This window comes from Platalea leucorodia, assembly GCF_965183815.1.
Source record: "Platalea leucorodia genome assembly, chromosome: 9".
NCBI classification, from domain to species: domain Eukaryota; kingdom Metazoa; phylum Chordata; class Aves; order Pelecaniformes; family Threskiornithidae; genus Platalea; species Platalea leucorodia.
The window spans coordinates 18174138-18193966 of record NC_138831.1 but is presented as its reverse complement, the minus strand read 5'-3'; the positions used below and the strand labels follow the sequence as shown (position 1 = coordinate 18193966).

Here is a 19829-nt window from a genome sequence, read left to right as displayed (position 1 = left end):
ACACTGACGTAGAAAGCAACATCTATTGCCCCCAGGACAAAAGGAACAACATCCTCTGAAGCAACCACAGCCTTTCGGAGAAGCTGAGCAACTGGAAGATAGGGGGGAAGTAAAAAAAAAAAAAAAAAAAAAAAAAGAAAAAAGAAAGGATATTCCTAGGCTTTCACAGCATGAAAACCATCTTGGTTAACTCTGGTTAGCACAAGGAGCCTGCCGCACCATATAGACCAAGCATAGCAGCAGGCAGGCAGAGCCTTTCTTGCTGTTACGGCATCTAGAGTAGATTCACAGAAGGGGAAAAGCACTGACTCCCCCCAGCCCGTATCATGCTGTGAGGAGGTTCTCCACCTGGGAGGATCCCATGGTGCCCAGCACACTCCCAAGCTGAGAGGGTCCATAAGATCTGCCCATTTCAGCTGAGCAGTGAAGTTCTTCCTCCAGTTGGGAGCACACCAAAGGCTGGCTCTGTCCTTCAGCAGGGCTGTGCAAATGTGACGATTGAAACATTGCCAAGAGCAGCCACCCAAGGGGCAAGTGAGGCCATGCAGGAGCTCCATCCAGGCAGCTACTTAGCTTAACCCTTTCAGTCACCTGCTGAAAGAACAGCTACCACCAACAGCACACGCTCCATGCAGCCACAAGCTCTTGGGAGTAAGCAGGATCAGCCTTTGTAGCACTCCTCACCAGACATTTGCAGAAAAATCATCATGCCACACAGAGCATCGTTGTATCCTCAGCTTGACTGGCGTCCAGAAGGCGGCAGTGAGTTATTAACTGCATGGAAGATGCCTGCAGGGAGCAGAAAGAGCACAGGAGAACCGAGGTGACAGGTTCTTGGCACTGGGTCACGGCGCTGATTCAGCCTAACTGTTTTGTGACAACAAAGCTGTGTGTTTCCAGCTGTATTGTGTTATCAGGAAGGACTGGAGGGCTTGAGTGCACATAAAGAAATCTAAGGGTGGTCACTGGGGAAAGACTTCCTTGCAGATGGCAAATTTATGGCCTCAAGCAGTGGTCAGGCAGCCTGTCTCAGCTGCAGCTAAGCAGACCACAAGTTACCCTCTGCCAGAACATCCCCAGCGGTTCACAATGCTCATCCCCTACCACAAACTACCCCACAGCATCCTCTCCCAACACGCTGATGTAAGCATCTACCCCCAGTCTTCGCTCAGAAGTGATACCGGTTAACTTCAAACTCCACCTGAAGCCCTAGGTGACCGCCATCACTGGTGCTGAATAGCAGAAAGGCGCTCAGCACACATCCCCGAGCAGCGCCGGCTGCTGTGCTAGAAGGAGACCGGGAGAAAATAAAGGATGCGAGCCCATCTCTCTCTTCCCTGACACACTACATTCAAATCTCTACCAAGCTCTTCATCCACAGAACCTGTACCTCAAAAGAGTAAGTAATTTATATGCATCTCCCCTGACAAGGAGAAGAGGGGATCGAAGAGTGATGTTTGCCTGCAATGGCAGTTCTGTTGCAGAGACGGAAATAGATCCCCGCCTTCCCGGAGACACTCATAAAGCTTCCTACGGCATACTAAATCCAGGTTAAATATGCAGATGGGCATCAATAAGAGAATTTTCTTTCCCATCGCATTTCCTTCCCAAAACTACAGCCGATCAGGTCATGCCATTCGATAAGCACTTGGAGACCAACCATTTCTAAAAGCAAGAGAAGACACGCAGCCCTCCTCTCACGTCACAAGTGACAAACCTTTGCAAAACGATTTGCTTCCCTCCCCTCCTACTCACTCATGTTTCAAAAAACATTTCGTTCAAAAGCAGCTCTTTAAAGATGTTATATAACAAGTGATTTGTACCACGAGGCTGGGGCTAGTTTTAGCCCAGCTACTTAGATCATAGTTGGATTTTATTTTCTAGTTAGCTGGAAGACTGATGGCCAGTGACAACCCTGCGGGCAGAGGATGCTCCTGGCCACCTCGCTTCCCGGCCAGAAGAGTCAATACCACAGCGCTCTGGTGTTTTCGCCTATTCAGTTATGAGCTCAGCTATGGTATCTGTCCAATTCCAGCTCCCAGACAGGAAGGAAAGTGGGCAGTCCTTGAAGATTCTTACTTTTTCACAGATCACGGTTATGTTTAACATGCTCCATACTCACAGCAGCCAAAAAGCCATTTGCAGCAGCGCCGGGCTCCCCAGGGGACAATCTCGGCACAAAGAACTGTTGCTAAAAGTTTAGTGAGGTCATACGTCTGGCAAATGTAATGGCAACAAATTAAACTACTTTTTTAAGAACTTGGCTTCAAGCATGCCTCAGAGATCCAAAACAAAACCCTTAACTCTTTGTAGCCTCCCCGTGCAGCGAGTTCACCGCAAGCAGTTTTCAGGGTAGGATATATCCTCACGTGGCGTAGAAGCGATGTCAGCCCAAGTACAAACGACGCGCTCCTCCTCGCTCGGCTGTTCCACTGCTCCCCGAGTTAACAGCTTCACAAATCAGACACTGCAGATGTTCCCGAGTCAAAAAAAGATTTTGAGTGTAAAAGGAAAAGTGGATTTAACTCACTCCAGAGGCTACTCTTTCCTCAGCGCTCAAAACCCATGGTGCTTAGTGGACAGAGTTAAGCATGGAGCCTAGGGACAAGACAGGCAATAGGATTTGGGCTCCTCGGATGTGTTTTTGAGGTTATTGCTCAATTTGTAAGCACAAGGATTATAATTTAAATCTTGTATTTTCCACACCTTGCCTGCCTCTCAAGCAATAACCACCCTTTATAAGTGCTGGTACATTTTAAGTCCTGATATCCTGCTCCAGGTCAGAGGTTGCAAGGAGGGGAAATGAAGAGAGAGGAAGTTGCTGAGATTTGGGACAAGGAAATGATTGAGATGGAAAGTACTGTCAGAAGAAATTCCCTTCAGATTACCTTTCTTGCCACCTAAATCATCCAGAGGTTGTTAGATTCCCTCTCCTCCTAACTCCCCACACCCACCCACCCTGGGTTACCTCTACAACAATACCTTGTATTGATCAAATGAGTGCTTTTACAAAGTTGAGTCCAGAAAAGCAACTTTCCCTACATCCCACTGGCTTGCCCTTCAGCATCTGAGCATCTCATCTATTTTAGAAGCACAATTAAATCTTTCAAATGGATTCACTCAGAACATCTGAAAAGAAAAAGCGTCTGTATTGAATGTGCCCAAGTCATTTGTATTGCCATTCTCCCTAAAATACTATATACAAATTGCTTCTGTGGTCTCTAAGACATTAGAAACTACACATTAAAAGGAAGCAAAGGCTATTTTTAAAGCAAAGCTTAAAAACTGATGGATGTTGGAATAGCTTAAATTTTCTTCCCCCCTCCACACCCCCATCCCAAAGGCCAGTCCACAACATTGAGGATCAAGTTGATAAATTAGGCTCTTGCAAGTCATTTTTGTCATCACTTCAGCAGCAGCAGATCAGGGCAGGAACAGCCTTCTCCTAGCAGCAAATTGGCCGCACGTACCTTTGAGCCCCTTCCTTCCCACCCACCCACCCACATCACAACATAAGCTCATTTCAATGAAAATGATGTCAGTCTCTGAACAGAAAGCCACTGAAAGCTTATAGCAAGAGCACAGAAGAATACCACTGAATAGATTCCATTAGCGTAATCTAAGCGAAAATTATGATTTATCAGACTCGGAGCTTGGAAACAGAAAACAAACAGTGTGTGGCAGAGCAGAGAGAAACGCAGATTTATAATCAACCCAATAAGCATGGAAATGAGAAAGCTCTCAGCCTCCCGCAAATGTAAGAGTGAAATATTGTGATAATGCCAACAAGGGGTTCTTAGAGATGTAGAAAGTACCAGGAGGGAAGGAGACCAGAAGCTTCCTGGTGATGGCAGGGGAACGCGAACAGCTTCACCCAGATGGGATGAGGAGTATTAACACTATCAAGACACTGTACCAGCAGACACAGCCTGCAAGAGAAACAGGTGCAAAAAAAAAAAAACAAAACCCAAACACAAATGAAATACATGTGGGCTGGCCTTAAGATCTGCTAAGCCCCATGTGAGATAAGGATGCCAGCCAATCCTCAGCCAAGCATCCAGAAAGCCCACAGCACATCTGGAGATGGGGGCCTTGGAAGCTGTGCGAGGCTGGCAGGCGGTGGCAGCAGGAGGGACCACCAAGGGTAGGGACTGAGGCAGCCCCCCTGTTAGACAGACAGTGGTAAGGAGGGTTTCATTAACCCTGAGGTGCTCAAGTTCCCGCAGCTCATTTCTCCAGGAATGTGGGTAATAGTTTATTGCAAGAAAGGAGACCTCCAGCGTGTGTTAGCAGAAGAGGTGTTGGAGAACAGGATCTCCCAGACATCCGAATTATTGTGCAGCTACATATTATTGAACACCTGCTAAAGCCCTGCAAAAGTCAGGAGGAGTGATGAGGGGAGCAGGGTGGGAGCGTAGGTGTGAGTGATGAGCAATTCAACTGTGAAAACATCTGCAAAATGACCGAAAATTAAGGGCAGTCTGGTGTGAGAAGAGGGAAGTTCCAAGATGGAGTAAATGTTCTATTTGGTTGCCTTTCCTCTCCCTCTACCATGCCTTTAATTTAAGAAGCAGACAAAGACAAAGCAAAACCCGCCTGGAACCCACCCTGCATCTGACCCACCAGGGCCTCTCTTCCAGCTTCAAGCAATTGTTTTTTTCACACGTTGCACAAAGGAGCAGGTTAAATCCTACCATTGGATTTAATCACCTCTGTGCAAACACCATCCAGGGTCTGAACTGCTCTTTGTCACATTTGCCAGACACCACCTGGGACTCGAGTGAGACAGACCCTTCTCCAGGTGCCGGTTGTGCTGGGACCTCACCTGCTCACTATGGTCTGAGAACAGAGGTGAACTCCCACTGTCTGAAATATCCTGGGAGCTCTTTGCTTGTCACCTATAGCCAGCACACACCTCAGCAACAAACCCAATACAGCCCGCGCCAGACATCTGGCAACTCCAAGATGCTTAAACATTTTAAAACTAACTCAGCAGCACCAAGGGTGGGAGAGATAAAACCTTCCTAGTTAGTACTCAGACCACACGCTGGCTGCTATATGTCTGGAAAACACAGGAGATCACAATCATTATCCACACTTATGAATAAAATATTCCTTTTATTTTACTAAAGTAACAAAGCATATTTACAGATACAATAACTGTACATTCCAATTGTAAAAATAGGTTGCGCTCAAAATCATTAAAGCAAGTCACACACAGTCTGTTAGGAACACAAACAACCTCAAACCTCCCAACGTCTTCGGCTCCCATCTTCTCTTAGGAAATCAGCTCATTTTGTTCTGAATGATTTTCTGCTGATTCTCGAGACATTCCTTCAGCTTGTCTTCAGTGAGCGTCAGCCTCTGCTCAAGGATGGAAACCGTCTGCAAAACAAAACGAAAGCTGCTGTTGAGCCACTCACAAAGACAAGCTATGTACTGTACTCTCAATGGGTAATAAAATCCTAAACCTACGGGATTATTTTGAGATATTTCAGGGCTGTAACTCCAGTATAAGCATTTTAGCAGGGCTGAGCCCCACACAACTTCAGAGAGGAGCAACGGATGCTGGTGGGCACAAAGCTCTCCTGCAGACAATGCCAAGCACCCGTTTTGGCACTCAGTGCTTGCAGATTGGGCTCTGCATTTCCTTTGACGGACCCGTTCTGTCCTTCCACATCCGTGAGCCCCCAGACACTCTTCTGCTAATGAGAGACAGAGGTTTTGAATAGTTTTGCCCAGTTTTAGCTTTGATTTTGCCCCTCCGCTTCTGACTCTTTCCTCCCTTCTCTGAAGGCCGTTGGTTTGCTGCAATTAAAACACGCAAAACTTGCTGGACAAGCACGATGACAAGCAAGAAAACCCTCCAGCACAAGGCAGCACAACAGGCGATGGAGGGGAATTGAAACCCAAAGTGGCAATATCTACCTCAACATAATGCCTCAATACTTCTGTGTAATCCAGTTAGCCCACAAAGGATTGTTATATCTTTCTCCTCAAGCTGAAGTCATCATGTACAGGATGCACAGGAAGAACATTTTAACCACGTGGCAATAAAAGCCTCTGCTGAAAACCTTTTATTGATCACTCCAAGGTAATCAAGGGACCTAGCTATGCAGAACTGTTTTCAGCTTCCAAAGACACCGGAATGGATGATAATAGGCGGTGATGATTTAATGGTTTAATATCCATAAACTTATCAGCAACAATCAATAGCTTCACATTTTGAGCATTTTTACTGCATAAATAACATCCTCCGTTAAAAACAAAGGATGTTCAGAACCTTGGACTTTAATAAAGTAATTCAAATAAACTTGGACAACCGCTGTTTGTATAGAAGTTATACATAGAAAGCCTTTTAATAGCACATTTCATAAGCACATCTCTAAGTGCCTGACAAAAGAAAGCAGGTCTCATTATCCCCATTTTACAGCTGGGGAAACTAAAGCACAAAGAGAGGAAATAGCTTGGCTAAGGCCACTCGAGTAACTAGGAAAAGTCTCCTGTAAAGTGATTTGGGGAATGAGACAGATGGGGGGGGGGAAGAGAAAACAGATGTAGTAAAAACACCACCAAGCACTATGGCAAAGCCACCTCACAAGACTGCTTATCGACAAGGTCAGAAGGGGCTGTGCATCATGGCATTTGCCCTAATGCCGCCTTTTTTTCTCCTCCCCGAACATAGTTCAAAGTTTATTTCTACTACGCATGCGCCACTGACCTGTGGCGAGGCAGAAGAGCTAACTCCTGCTGCCTAATACAGCATTCCTGCAACTGTAGAAAGCTTCACCTGAAAGAAAAAACCCCTGCATTGCTTAAATATTCCCCTGGGCTACAGCACTAGCTTCGTTTAAGGTTTTTCCTCCTCTGTTGCCACCCCTTTGAGGCACAAGAACTGCAGTACACAGAGAACCAGAAGAAAAGTTGTGGAGCCAGCAGGTAGTATCCTAGGTGCCCCAGAGCCTGCGGGAGCCCTCCCGTCTATTCAAAGGAGAGAGGATTTCATCTTTTTCGTATCCAGCCATGCTATTGCCTAGTGGCTGTCTTACAGAGGTCAGGAGTAAAGCTGCTCAGGGCAGAACACAGCAGGCTGAATGTCTACCAGGGGTTTACAGCAAAGATTTTACCCTGCAAGCAACCAGACAGAGAATGAAAAGCAGTAGGGATCCTGTCTTTGCCATCTAAAAAAGAAGAACTAGTAACTCAAGACTCAGTTAAAAAAGAAGCGGGGGGTGAAACATTGCATCAAATTTCCTTTAGAAATATAATCAACTAAATTCGTGTCCTGGTCACACTACCCCACTATAAGCAAAGCCCCAGATTACTTGTGGTTCCTGCATCCCACGATTTACTGTCACCACAATCCTGCCGATACGAGTTAAGCGCTGTTACGTGCAGCACCATGAGACTAAGTGCAAATAAAGCAGATTTCAGAAAGCGTTGAATTTGTGAAAAAGCTGTAGGGAAAATGTTTATTGGAATGGAAATTGCATGTAAGTATAAGCAGAAAGCTTGTAGCGAGTATTTTTTGGAAACTAAAAGTGGAAAAGTAGCAGTCAGAAATGAAATCCAGGAAGCCCAAAGTAGGAACTGATGACTACAGTCCATTTAGGCTTGAATATATGACGCCCGAAATACACAGGGCACCTGACATCCTAGGAAGGTAAGGGAAAGCGCAAACACTGCCCACCTGCTATTACTGCTATGTTGTAACTTAGACATAAAAGAAAAGTTCCTTTATGAGCAGCTGACAGAGTTTTACAATATTTCCATGTTGCTATTTATAAAGCAAGTCCTCGTTGGTAGGCAAATTAAACTGCACCCATTCAACTACTGCAAGTTTTTGCTATTGCTTTTCAGAAGATAATGAACGAACAATTAAGCCAAGGAGGAAAACACCGTTAGCCAGATTCAGTGAGGGTTCACTAGAGCCAGGTTTGCACTCAAGCCCTGTGGCAGGATCCGGGCTCCCTGTTGTGTCAGGAGCACAGTACATGTCTCCATTACACACCAGGGAGTTAAATGCTGGATAATTTATTAAAGTCTTGGCTCAGATTGACAGAAGAAAAACAGCTTAGGCTTCAACGAGAAGAAAGACCAACCTATTTATTTTTTTAAGTAGTATTTCTGACATTAGATTAATATACTGAGCATTACTATGGACACCAGAGCAGAACGTGGAATTTTTCCACACAAAAGAAAACTTACTTAAATCACTTCTACCAACGCTTCCTGCAACGTTTGTCTTCATTCATCTTCATAGACTTAGCCTAGAAAAAAACCTGCTCTTCTCTTTGAAAACATTAATGAAAAACTATGTAGAAAAAAAAAGTTGCATCCTATTTACTTTCAGTTATGGGGAATATTCAGCTCCATTCTCCCCCTGGACACCTAAACTGAAGCACTTAGTCATCAGGCTTGCTTACTTGATGACAACTCCCCTATGATATTCCTCCATGCTCCTTTTACTCCCTCAACCCAAATAATAATAGTGATTTGTGATGCTGTTTCCAAGCGCCAGCCCTGCAACAGTTCCAGCTTTCATCAGCATCTTTTCTTTAGTCCATGTTAAACATTTCCCTGTCCGATTAAGTAGCAGAGGCAGTTTAAGAACTGCTAGCCTCAGGGTTGAGGCTTTTGCAGTGGCCCTAGAAGGGCAGTCAGCCCTGCCTCTTTTGAGGACTACAGGTAAGGGGAACCAGGTGCTAATTGAATGCCAACAGAAACCAGTTCCACAACTGCCAAAGGAAATGTGAAGAGCAGAGTCCAGAGCAAGCACAGGCCCCCAGTAACCCTCCAGAGCAATGGTGGGAGCCCCTGCAGTAGCCAGGAGAGGGAGATTGCCCTAGACAGATGGCTGCTCATTAACTAAAGCAGTACTTAACCTGGAGCTGGGGGCAAAGCAGGCAAGAGCACAGAAATGATGGAATAATGTTAGGCTCACCTTGCTAAGGGATGGCTGCCCTGCAAGCAATAAGGTGCAGCTCCTGCCCTACAAGCAGCACACGGGTTTTTTCAGTATGCAACTCACACCAGGTTTGATCAACTTAGCGCACACACAATAGCATGGGGGACATAACACTGCTCCGGTTGTTCACCAGTAATTGTGGGACCCCCAAAAAACCATGTATTGATACAACAGTCACTCAGATCAGGTAAAAACAGCTTGGCTGAGCCTACAAGGGATATGATCCTGCACACTGACTGCAAAGTAGATGCACTCTTGGCTATGTGCAGGCAAATTACTACACTTGCACTTCTATTCAATTTGGGAAGAGTGGCTGGAGAGCTGCCTGGCAGAAAAGGACCTGGGGGTGTTGGTCAACAGCTGGCTGAATACGAGCCAGCAGTGTGCCCAGGTGGCCAAGAAGGCCAATGGCATCCTGGCTTGTATCAGAAATAGTGTGGCCAGCAGGACCAGGGAGGTGATCGTGCCCCTGTACTCGGCACTGGTGAGGCCGCACCTCGAGTACTGTGTTCAGTTTTGGGCCCCTCACTACAAGAAGGACATCGAGGTGCTGGAGCGCGTCCAGAGGAGGGCAGTGAAGCTGGTGAAGGGTCTAGAGAACAAGTCTTACAAGGACCAGCTGAGGGAACTGGGGTTGTTTAGTCTGGAGAAAAGGAGGCTCACGGGAGACCTTCTCGCTCTCTGTAACTACCTGAAAGGAGGTTGTAGCGAGGTGGGGGTCAGTTTCTTCCCCCAAGTAACAAGCAGTAGGACAAGAGGAAATGGCCTCAAGCTGTGCCAGGGGAGGTTTAGATTGGATATTGGGAAAAATTTCTTCACTGAAAGGGCAGTCAGGCACTGGAACAGGCTGCCCAGGGAAGTGGTTGAGTCCCCATCCCTGGAGGTATTTAGGAGATCGGTAGATGTGGTGCTTAGGGACATGGTTTAGTGGTGGACTTGGCAGTGCTGGGTTAACGGTTGGACTCGATCTTAAAGGTCTTTTCCAACCTAAATGATTCTATGATTCTATTCCCGTCATCATTTCATAACATAAAAAACCTCTCTCCATTGATGTCAAAGGACATAGAAGTAGTTTCCTAACTTTACTTAAATAAAAAGATTCTTCAAAGTTTGCTCCACTAGTTTTTCTAAGCATATGCTAAAAAAGATTTTGCAGGGCACTAACATATCAAATAGCCCAAGAAAAAACATTATTCTACCTCTTCCAACTCTTATTTTCCATCTGACAGGTTAATTTATGAAGACAGCATTTTCTTTTCTATTTATCAGAAAATGCACCTGCAAAACATGGGACAAATGCAGAAGCTTATGTTTCCATGCACTCAGTTGCCCCACTCCACTGTGCTGGTACAAGGAGAGACTCAGGGACGCCTTTCAAGAGGTACAATGAAGACTATAGATGGCCCATAGATTGGCAGAATGACACTTGTGAAATCTGACGTGGAGTTGCAGACTTAAGATCTCTGCCCTCTGTAACAAGCAAGGCCAACGCTGGTTTGTTTTCAAAGAGCTAGATACCCTCCTATAACGTCTTATGGGTTTCCCTAAAAATGGTGATTTCAGAACCAATTTCAGTCCTAAACATAGCCAAGAAGTAGAGCAAGTAAACCGCATCATAAAAATGCTGCCTTAGCATCCAAGGGTCCCTCCTTGGCAAGTGCTAATGAGTGGGTTCACAGGTACCTACATACCTCTAGGGCACAAATTCATGACACCTGGACCAGAGACTGCTGCACAGCATTGAGAAGACCCATTGGCACTATACTAGAAAGTAAAAACAGTCTTGCAAGAAAGGAGTACAGTTGCTAACCTTCAAATGCACCGGTTGAAGTGAATAATATCAACAGGAAGAAACCCCAGTTATTGTATGTGGATCACTAAAATGGTACCTCCAACACCCACTAAATACATTCCTGAGCATATATGCAGTCCTATGCGGAGGTGTGAATTAGCAAATATCCAGGTAAACTAAGCTTGGGAGCCCCTTCTCTAAACTAATGCAATGAGTGAAACAAACTAGCATAGGAAGGGCTTGCACCAGGGTAGCCCTACCTACCTTCTACAGAAAAAAAAAAAACAAACCAAAAAAACAACTCCTTCCACCAATGATAGTTTAATACCAAACTTCAGCTGCAAGATTAAAAGGCTCATAGGAGAACTTGTGCAGCAAAAGTCACTCTAAGGTTCAAGCATGGGCCTGTCTGGTAAGAAGCAGCCTTGCCTCCTATCATACTGATTTTTGCCCTGACTTGCTGTCAGCCTCCCTTCGACCTCAGCAACTGCATCTAGTGAAACTCAAAGCAGACCCCTGCTAGTAGTAAGCATGCTTAAAGCAAGCTAGGCTGCCGTCCTCTTGTGCAAGTTATATCTTAACACGGTTTTAAGATGGGACCCGAAACAGCTACCACCATTCAGTATGCTCTGAAGCATTTTCAGCCAAAGCTGGCAGTTCAGACTAACCAAGGAAGTAAGCCTCATATCTGAGAGTGTAACAAGGTATGAAGCCTTCACAGTTATTAACACTTCATGTAGCAAACAAATGCATGCAAGGCTCTTTGCATGCCAGGACTAGCTTTACTCTAATGGTCAAAGCCTTAATCTCAGAGATCGAATACACAATTAAGGTGGTGGGTTTTTTTTTTCCTGTTTTTTTTTTTGTTTGTTTGTTTGTTTCTTTGTTTTTGGTTTTTGTTTTTTTTAATGTGAAATGATTTCTAAAGAAATGATAGCTTCTCATCTGCTCAGACTAAAACAAGATCTGCTCCCCCACAGACATTTTAAATAAGTTCTATAGCTCTTCATCATCTCAAATGCTAGCACTAACCTGGCCTCATCAGGATCCCTACATAGGGCTCCAGATCTAGTCAAGAAGTCATGTGGCTAAACAACCTCAATGTCTGTTCTCTAGTGCAGGGCACAAGAACTCATAGTTGCACCAGCTCTCTTCAGCCAACAGTCAACACATGCTATTCACAATACTTGAAGAGTAAAGAATTTTTTAAATTTAGCAGTCCAAAGCACTACAAGAAGGAAGTGGGTAGTTATAAAATTTGAAACCAGTATTGCTCAGCTAACCCCTCCTTCTTATTACTGCTGTGAGGGTGGTGAGACATTGGAACAGGTTGCCCAGAGAAGTTGTGGATGCCCCATCCCTGGAATTGTTCAAGGCCAGGCTGGACGAGGCTTTAAGCAATCTGATCTAGTGGAAGGTATCCCTGCCCGTGGCAGCAGGGCTGGAACTAGATGATCTTTAAGGTCCCTTCCAACCCAAACCATTCTATGATTATCAGCTGCCATCTCTCCTTCCATCTCCCAGTACGCTCCACTTTCTGCAGATGCTTGACTCACAGTTAACCAACCCTTTAACTAAATTATAGGAGCAACTTTGGTCTACTACATGAGTCTACTGCGGCAACAGCAACGAGTTATCACTTGCAGTGCTCGTTGTGCTTTTTACAGTAGGAAAACCATACAAGAGTACCCGAAAATTCTAGTATCGTCCACTTTGCCAGACCAAGCAGCATGGTCAGTACCAGTATCACAGTGACCAAAGGGACCCTGAAGGACAGAAAAGGATGTCCTTTGTATTAAATCAATCCTAGCCACAAAGAAGATGAGCCACAGGCTCTGCCAGTTTCTTCCGCACAGTGTGGGGACACAAGGCACACAAGCCATCTGTAACTGATCCTTTCCATTTACAGCCCTCTTACTAAAAATGTTTCATCACACATTGCTATTGCTTCAGTCTTGACAGTTGATCAGCCAAACCTAAACTGATGGCACTTGCATCGGATCCTGCAAGTTTCTGGAAGGGAATGGCTGCAAGCTTCTGCGCAGGTACGAGCAGCTTCCTTGGTGCAGAGCTCCTAGACTTCTGGGGCTAGACCAGCACAGCAAAAGAAGCCAGGAGATTTCAAGTTTCACCACACAGTATGAAAACACAGTCAGTTATACTGAGCTACAACAAAGTATCCGAGCACGTACCATGAGAGCAACTGCACAATATAGAGGTTAGAACCCCAAATGACTAGAGGTCTCCCCCAACCACAAAGACTTCCCAATATCCTTCCCCTGCCACCCAATCTACCTCTGAAACGATGCAAATCACTCAGCTAAATTAACCCAGCTGCTGGTACCCAATGGCTGAATAACAATTTATATTAATCTTCAAGGTCTGCTTGTGAAAACAAATTGTGGGAGGCATTTAGTATTCCTCCCCATTGAAGGATAATGGAAGGTGAAAGTCCTGTGGACCTCCAGGGAGATGATCAGCACTTTTGAGAAGCCATCCTTTAGACAGTGTCCTGCTAATATAGCAATATTCCTAGGAGTGCATTTAATTTAGGCAGTCTTAGAAAGAAGAAAAATATATTTGCATTGAGACTTCGAGATTTTGTAACAAGCATATTTTGGAAGTGAATTTCAGAAAGAAGTACCTCTGATGATATTATACAGAGGACTGGCAAGAACCAGGGTACTTCATTTGTTTTGAGTGAGAGAACAAAGCTACTGCATCTCCAAGAGATGGTTTTGACTCCTCAGAAATAGCCCCTATGTCCTTTAAATTAAGATTTAAAAACCAAGCTCATCTGGCATTTCACAGATTTTTCAGATGGGAATTTTTTTAGTTAGTGTTTTGGATTTCAAACCATTTCTTTTGGAATAAAAACTGCTTGCCATTTCTCTCCTATGTGTTGGGTCTGCCTGCAGCCAGTGGGTGTCCAGTCTTGAGAGCAACACAGAAACCAAGACATTTGCACTAGGCAGGGGTAGCAGCACTTATGATCACCTCCCCCTGCCCCCAAAAAACCCCTTTCTTCTTGACTTGTAACTACTTGAAGTCATAAAAGCATTTATTTTACACTAAATCAGTTGCTTAATCTACTTTCAATACCTCTCAGAAGAGAGAGGCCACATTCATTCCTCACCAACACAGGCTTTGGGGATCACATCACAAAAAAAAAAAAAGGAGTAACAAATTTGTTTTTACTTGTTTTCATTATAAGCATTGCACACAAACATTTTCAGTTTTAATTAAACTGCAACTCACTTGTGTCCAAGTCTTTTTTTATGCTAAAGAATTTCATTTAAATAATTCTACTCCTCCCTCCCTCCGCAATCTTTTCTGGAGTGGAATAATCCTTTAATCTCACATGAGCTAGATTGTCCTTCAGTTCAGGCTTGGATTATTTTACAGATTTATCAGGTCTTCTCCATTTCACTGTGTTGCTTTCTCCCAGCTTCAATGTAAGATTAGTTTGGGGAAGTATATAAAGCTGTTTCCCGTGGGTGGATTATCACAGCTATTTATGAAATTTTATGCTAACCTGATTCTGAACTCAATTTGGAGCAGGCATTTTCCTTCCCACATAAAACCAGAAGCTTTTGCCTCAGTGCCCATTGCCCACCAGTGCTACAGATTAATAGAGTGAACATGGCTGCTGCAGGTGTTTGGAGAGAGGGCAAGAGTATACAAACTTTCTGAAGATGATCATTGCAAATGCAAGTTTTCCACTGCAGCCAAGATGGTTACTCACAGATGATCATCTTTCAGAAGTGCTGTTCAGCTGCAAGTGCAGAAAATGCATTTGAACCAAGTAAACTCTTAGTATCTGCTCCATTTTTGTTTCAGCAAAAACACACCTTTTGGTTCCAGGAAGTTATCCAAGAGATAAAATCACTTTGTTTTCCCCTTAAACTTTAATATTCAGCCCACCTCTTCAGACAAGCACTGAGATACTGAGATCCAGACTTCAATTAAAAAAAAAAATTATAAACATTTTGCATTTTCCTCCTTTTCACATCTCTGAAATGCCAGTAAAGAACAGGATTTTTAACCATTGTGACACTGACAAGATACTAAGCTGCAGGAAAGTAAGGAGCAAAGCATCTATCTCATATGTTTATTACTCTCACCTTCCTCATTCCTTTGCCAGACGTTAATTGCCTGCTTTCCTACAAAGGGGCATCAGGTTATCTTTAAGTAATCCAAAACTACTTGAAACAACCGGCTTATGTCTGGGTCTCAGCTTCACTCCATTCTTCAAGACAGCAGAATTAAGCATGTGCCACTTTTCTGAAAAAGGCAGTCAAACATTAACTTCTTTATTTGCATGTGAAGTATGGCCAAACACAAACTATGTTCAGAAAAAAAAGAAATGAAGACCCTCTGAGGTCACATTAGACCACTTTCTTACAAGTAAAACAAAAGATGTCCTGACAGAGTTCTGGTGAGGAGGAAGAAAGGAATGTTTCATTGAATTAAAGACCAGTTTAAAGAAAGATGCCAAAACCTTAAAGAATAAAATCATAGCACAAAGTCAACAACATAAAAATGAAACTTTGTAAATCTGAGGAGGCCGTATCCATTTGCTACGGCAGTTACTGCTAGATGTGGTATACAACAGCCACTAGCTTCTTCTGATCCATCCTTCTCTAATAAGAACCGAAGTGCCTAACTGAAGGAGCAAGCCTGCTCAAGTGCATCCTGCTGAAGGGGGCACAATGCTTCTACAGCCTCTGCTTCTACTTGGAGTCAGTGTCTGGCAGGAAGACACCTCTTCATGGAATAAAAACAATCCCGCTGTCTCCAAGTCCATGACACCCCACTTTATCTGGAAATCTGTTGTCAACAGAGGGAAGGTATGATAACTGGCGAGCAGCAGACAATGCAGCTTCAAGTGTGCTGCTCGGAACAAAGCTATGCATTGGCAACAGATGACAACCTTCAGCTGATGTCTTACTATTACCTCTTTCAGCAGAAATTGAAAGTATTTTCTCTCCTTCCCACTTTTACATGATACCAGGTTTAACATGATAAACCTTGAAATGATAGCTACGGAAAAATATTAGGAAAATAAGTTAGGTTGATATTTGCATAATTTCCCAACGTAGTTTATCACAACTTTAAGTTTCCCCCACTGGTACATTACATCATGTTAACATGGTGTTGGAGACTTCGACAAGAACAAAGAGCGCAGGAGCTCAAGGTACCACATGAGAAATACACCCAACCTCCCACGAAGCTAAAAAATTATAAATTCTTGAAAAACCCATGGATGGCTATATCAATAGAGGGTTTATGGAAATATCACAGGGACTCTGTCCTTTCGCTTCAACTGTAAGGCCCTGCTTATGCCATTAGTGTTCTCTTTAAACAAGCACCACTCAGGAATTATAAACCATGATTTATAACAGAGCACCAGGAGCATCCTCAGCCCTTCTTCAAGAAGGGAAAAATACTAACATCTGTTATGTATTATTTATGAAAGCTTTTTGTTCTGTCTTTGAAGAAGTAGTGGTATCCTCCTTTCACAAAAAGAAGTCAGCAGGCCCAAAGCTGCCATATAAAACACAACGTTGGTTTGAATCTGCTATGTGCAGGGAGCAGCACTCAGTTGTGCTTTGGCAGAAATGGCTAGGAAAGACAACCAACCAAGACAACATCATCAGCCACTGTTTCCATTTCACTTGGATCTCTGCTAGCAATCAGCACACCATGGCTCCTCCCGGTCAACATCTAATTGCATGAAAGAGGGATAACAGTGGCTCTACCAGAGCTGCATTCCCTTCTCTGTTACAGGCCATCAGCATTGGAAGAAACAAAGTTTAGCTATGCAAGCAGATGCCCTCCAGAGTTACCTTCCACGGCTCCACCTTGCTACCTGCCCGCATCCCTCCTCTTTGAGAAACCTCCTCCCTTGCTCTAGGAATGAGGACTTCTTCCAGGCTCATTTGCTTAAGTTTGTTTGGTGTTGGTTAGTTTCACTGCTAAATATCAAAACCTTGGCACGAAAATGAAGAATTATGAAACCATTTCAACAGTGTGTCAGGAACATCTACTTGTACAAAAGCATTGAAATGGTGTTAATACAAAATACAACATACAAAGATTAGAACCAATGGGAAATTAAGTACTTCAAGGATGGCAAAAAGGCTACAAAAAAGGTAAAAGGTTGCTGAATGCAGAGTTACTCACAGCAGCTTTTTGGTTTTTTACTATAATTTCAGGCCTATTTCCAATTTTATCCTATAACCTACTAATTTATTCCTCCCCCACTGATCTCAATTTCTCTTTCTGCTAGATTTAAAACAACATTTGGAATTTTGTACAGTTACACAATATCTTTGAGAGAGATGTTTGCATTGCTTACATCTAGTTTAAATCCCACACATACTGTTTACTGCAATATTTGCCTCCTCTAAACACCTATGAAGTTGAAAAGGAGCCATTACACATCCATCATCAGAAGTGTGGATCTGATTTATGTAATGAAGGATAATGATCACATTCCAAACTTACTAGGGAGATGTAAAAACAGTAATAAAATATTTTGTATATACACTGGGTCGCATTTTACTCACAAACATGAGGGCCCAATGTCAATGCAAGATTTTTTTCCCCTGCCTCCAGTGTTCAGCGTTTTAGAGATCACAGGAAAAGTGCTTTCTTGCATTTCTGCCAAATGAACTTAAATACCTTTTGGTTTTCACCCTACACTATTTTAGACTGTCCGTGGTCCTGGCGTGTTTTTTAATCCCTAAATCAGCCCTACTTCAATCCCCTGATGGGCCCTCCAACCCATTATCTTACACTTTTTGACAAGTACTTCTTCTCAAGAGCAGAGAGCTAACTCAGACTAGTAATCAGTATGTTCAATACCAAGTGTTCAAGACCTGCTTGTTCTTCCTTGGAAACAACACTCATACTCACAGAAAAGCCCTCCCACATGGATTTTTCCATCCTATGACCACGGTCTCATCTACAGAAGATCACCAATGTTTACTATCCCATACTTTCTCCCTGCTTCTCACATACCTCAAAAATACACGATGAAGTTTAGCCCCAGACAATGATCAGAAATGGTATTTCCTCACAGGAGCAATGACCAGCTATTTAGTTAAACAAAAACCAGCTCTATCTCCAAATTCTTATTAAGTAAACACATACAGTGATGATCACCACTAACAGTTGGTACTGTTCAAGCATTGCTCAGTGACTCTGAGGAAGAACTGTATGTTAATGCTTTAGCAAGGAATTAGTTGTTTGCTAGCTGTGGGTGAAAAGCATGCTTCAGAGATGAGGCATAGAAGGGCCCAGACTTGTTGATGGGAGGAGAATACTGCAGAAATTGGACTGTGTAGGTGAATGTTGGGTGGGGGAAGGGAGCAGGATCTGAACAGCATTTACCTATAGACTGCAGTATAATGGAGGAGGGAAGAGAGACAGAGATTATTCATCAAAACAGAGTCCTACTGCCAACCACTCCTTTAGACATCACCTTAGATAAACCTTGGCTAATAGTACAGGATACCAGAGCTGGCTCAAGTAGCTCTGCTGCAGCACAAAGGAATTAGGGGAAGAGCACAGCCTGAGCTGGAAGTCGATATGAGGAAACTGATTGAGATAAGCCAGCAAGCAGATGAAGACAGATTTATCAAAAAAACCCTACTAAAAAGCAGAGGTTTTGAACTAGCCACACTTTTATTCTATAAAACTATTGCAAAATATTCCCAGTTCTTCCAGTCAGAAGTACCTTTTATATCGCAAAATTAAAGAGCAAACCATACCTGAGTCAGAACATCCAGCTGTCCCATAATATGCTCCAAGGTATTGGCGAGACTGGTCTCCTCCTCTTGCTGTGCATGGTTCCTACCAGCATCCTGAGTTTTTGTTTTCTTAAGATGAACACCAGAATCCATTTCTGATTGCTAGAAAAATAAACAGACAATCTGCTATTGCAATGCAAACAACTGGAGAAGGATTGCTGTTTCATGGAGGGTAAACAGTAAAGAAGAGTTTGTTGGGACAGTCTGCGCTATTAAAAATGGGCAAAAGAGAATAGGAATTGCTCTTGCCAGAGCTGGAAAAGGAAAAGCTGCTACAGATTTGTCTTGTCCCTCAGGTGGAGGGGTTTTGTTTGTTTGTTTGTTTTTAAACTTTTATCGGGAAAGGCAAATGTTAGATAACAATCTTGAAGCAATCCTGCAAGGTTCAAGTTTTGTATGTGCAAAGAGCTTTGGCATGCTCATGGGGTACACAGCCATAGACTGTACAGGTAAACGAAGACTTCCTGGAGCCACATGGAAGTGCTACATCCCAATTATAAGAATTAAGCAAGCTACCCTGAGAAGAGTCCAATTATTTCCCTCTAACAGTGCCATAAACACCTTTCTCCATGTTTGGTAGTTTTAAGAAGGCAAGGATGCAGTACTGTAGTTAAGTTCAGCAAAAACAAGATGTTCCAATATGCATTAAAACAGACAGTTTTGATTTAGTCATTTTCATTTTGTTTATATCTTGAACTGGTTTTCCCTCCTCAATGAGGTTAAGAACAAGTTTACTTTGAAGTTTCAATTTCAACTGTTTTAGTTATGCAAGCTTGAATATTTCATTCAGAATAAATTAAGTTTTAAAAGCACAAATAGATCTTTACTAGAGAACTTATTCTTCTTTCCTTCTCTTTCGAAATGGTATCTTTCTTCTAGAACAAACATTATTTGCATTATTTATCTGCATTACTGCCAGTAGAAGAAGTTCAGAGACGTTTATCTAACTAAACAAGGTAGCCAACTGATTAAGCAATTGCAGACTTAAGTTTCTCAATTTACGCTAACAGACAAGATTTGAATCTAGAGCCAAGATCACAGCACTCAAAACATAGTTCTCCATGGCCTGATGCCTGGTGCAGCCCCATCCTATGCATTTATTACTCACATAAATGACTGAAGTTTGCAAATCAACAAAGCAGCAAGGAATTCTGACAGATTGAAAAATGGTCTTTAAGCTCTCCCCTATATACTTTTTCTACGCAAGATATGAAGAGTTGCTTCCATCTCTTCTCTCATACACACTACTATG

General features: G+C 43.3%; 1 protein-coding gene across 1 annotated transcript in view; it reads right to left on the bottom strand.

Annotated features, from left to right (window-relative positions):
* Positions 1-747: 747 nt before the first annotated feature.
* Positions 748-19829, bottom strand: part of POC1A (POC1 centriolar protein A) — a 67360-nt gene continuing 48278 nt past the window's right edge. Inside the window, exons 10-12 of the mRNA XM_082321720.1 lie at positions 18539-18679; positions 5243-5385; positions 748-789 (exon numbers count right to left, since the gene is read on the bottom strand). Coding sequence (XP_082177846.1) covers positions 5287-5385; positions 18539-18679 — 240 coding nt within the window. The 3' untranslated portion in view covers positions 748-789; positions 5243-5286. The remainder of the gene's footprint in view (positions 790-5242; positions 5386-18538; positions 18680-19829) is intronic.